At 36.1% G+C, this 2223-nt stretch overlaps 1 protein-coding gene and 1 long non-coding RNA gene across 3 annotated transcripts; one reads left to right on the forward strand and one right to left on the reverse strand.

Annotated features, from left to right (window-relative positions):
* Window positions 1-521, forward strand: LOC137817762 (uncharacterized). The gene is made up of 2 exons (XR_011082024.1): window positions 1-181; window positions 262-521. It is a non-coding gene; the product is annotated as an uncharacterized lncRNA (long non-coding RNA).
* A 34-nt stretch (window positions 522-555) lies between these two features.
* Window positions 556-2117, reverse strand: LOC137817760 (uncharacterized; the record flags this gene model as incomplete). Of its 2 annotated transcripts, XR_011082023.1 has the most annotated exon segments (4): window positions 556-920; window positions 1019-1070; window positions 1863-1971; window positions 2060-2117. XR_011082023.1 is itself a non-coding variant. In XM_068620998.1 (2 exon segments), coding segments are annotated over 2 exon segments (129 nt in total), but the record flags the coding sequence as incomplete, so codon positions are not given.
* Between the last annotated feature and the right edge of the window lie 106 nt (window positions 2118-2223).

Genomic DNA, 2223 nt, shown 5'->3' on the forward strand with positions numbered 1-2223 from the left:
CGATTATCTTAGTCTTGGAGGTCAATTCTCGGAAGGGCCAATCTCTCTGCTTTCGGGATTAAATCCTCGGCCGTTGACCCTGGTTCTCCATTTCTTCGCTGTTGCAACATATGGGGTCGGCCGTTTACTGCTACCATTTCCTTCACCTAAACGGATGTGGATTGGACTTCGGTTAATTTCTGTAAGTACCAAAATTTGTCTATTCATTGTTCTTTCATCTGGATAATTACTCTTGCAATAAACAATTTTATCTTTTGTCAGAGCGCATCCGGAATCATCATGCCAATAATTAAGGCAGAAGGAGTCCGTCAGATGTTCTTCCCTGCAACCGTTCCAGCTTACTACCGAAATCCCCCGGCTGCTTAAACGAGAATTCAGTGAGTCCGTCTTCACAAATGAACTACCGATGTTTTTATTCTTTAGAAATCTAACGGATTCGATTTTGAGGCATTTGAAAGCAATCTAGCTTTAATGTTAAGTTTTCTATAGAGTCGATTTAGACTGAAAATTTTATTTTTTAATATTTGTTAACTAGTTACTACTTATATTTTGAAGTTTTAGTTCAAATGAATTTTATTCTTCACAATAAGAATATAATTTAAAACTTACACAAATAATTTCGCTGAAGTTGCGAAAGTCGAAATCAGGTTGTGACATGCATGATCAACCCCAAGGATCAATCTGATAAGCTAAAGAAAAAGTAGGTATTAAATACAAAACCCTTAGCTTTTGCTAATTCACTTTGCAAATCACCTCAAATTTAGCGGTCAAGTATCTAAATAAATTACAATTAAAGCTAGAGACACTAATGGAAGAAAAACCATGACATATCTTTATGGGACAACATTTCAACCTTCGAAAAGCAATAGGGTCCCCGGGTTCGACGCTTGGCGAAGACACTGCCGCTCAATCAAGTCATGCTGCAAACGATTCAATGCACAAGACAAACAAGTTATGCAAGTCTGTTAAATATGTGTTACACTCTATTTATTAAAAGGAGGGAAACATAATAACGTACATTGCCACTCAATCAAGGCTTGGCAACAGCATTGCCGCTCAGTCAAGTCATGCTGCAAAAGATTCAAATGTACGATTCAATTCAATGAACAAGACAAACAAGTTATGCAAGTCTGTTAAACAAGTGTTACACTCTACTTACTAAAAGGAGGAAAACATAATGGAACGTATAATCTTGTGTACACAAAGCGAAAATTCTAAGTTTGTTAGACCACCTCAGATACATGACATCCAGCTTCCTTACCGAAAAATTGACCAAAAGAAACTTTTATTATTTTTCCTTTAACATCGATAAAATATTTTTCTGCAGTTGCCGAATGTAATCTCTAAACACAAAGGTAACAGGAATAGTTTTTTAAATTGCAAATCACTTTATAAGTTGCTACGAGGTAGTCAGTCAAATTGATAATTAGTTGAAAAAAAACGATAGATAAACAAAGTTAACAGCTAAAATCCAAACTCCAAAGTGGAAATGCTTATAGGTGAACTTCGATCGTTTCGTTCGTGGAGACTGCATGGAACGTATGCTCTACGTAGTAGAACAATAATTAATGCACACATAGTTTTGTTACTTTGGAGGGTCCAACTGTGTACATGAAGTGAATTAATGGGCTAACACAACCCCCTCGAATCTACTGAGACCACGTTACAGGGGCATTAATTATCTGGTTGGAGTGCTAAAATTAAATACATAACCTTATATATTTGATGAGTTTAAAAATAAAAAAAACACGATAATTTAATTCTATAATCATTGCAGAAAATTTACTCAAAGAGCAACTATATTTTAGCCGGATGATAATTCGATGAAGTAATGAGGCACTTTAGTAACCCATTTAGAATACCTCGCATCCTTTCGGGTCCCAGGATAGTTGAGCAGAGTTCAGTTCCTTCTTTCCTGTTTTATGGCCTCGTAGGAAGTCAACACTTCCTTGAACTTCGCCTCAGCAGCCTCTGTATATTTCCACATACATGGATATGTGATTAATAATATTATGGCCTGAGGCTACAATATCGTATACTCTGATAAATCAAGACTTACCAATATTATCCTGGTTTTGATCAGGATGATACTCCTTTGCCTTGGTCCTAAATGCTGTCTGCAAAGATGAGAGGATTTAAATGAATCAAAGACAGAACATCTATAATAGGAACTAGGGTGTGATCATGATGGAATATTTCAAAATGCAATCTAAATCCAAATCC

The sequence above is a fragment of the Phaseolus vulgaris genome, unplaced genomic scaffold (genome assembly GCF_000499845.2).
Source record: "Phaseolus vulgaris cultivar G19833 unplaced genomic scaffold, P. vulgaris v2.0 scaffold_1133, whole genome shotgun sequence".
Taxonomy (NCBI): domain Eukaryota; kingdom Viridiplantae; phylum Streptophyta; class Magnoliopsida; order Fabales; family Fabaceae; genus Phaseolus; species Phaseolus vulgaris.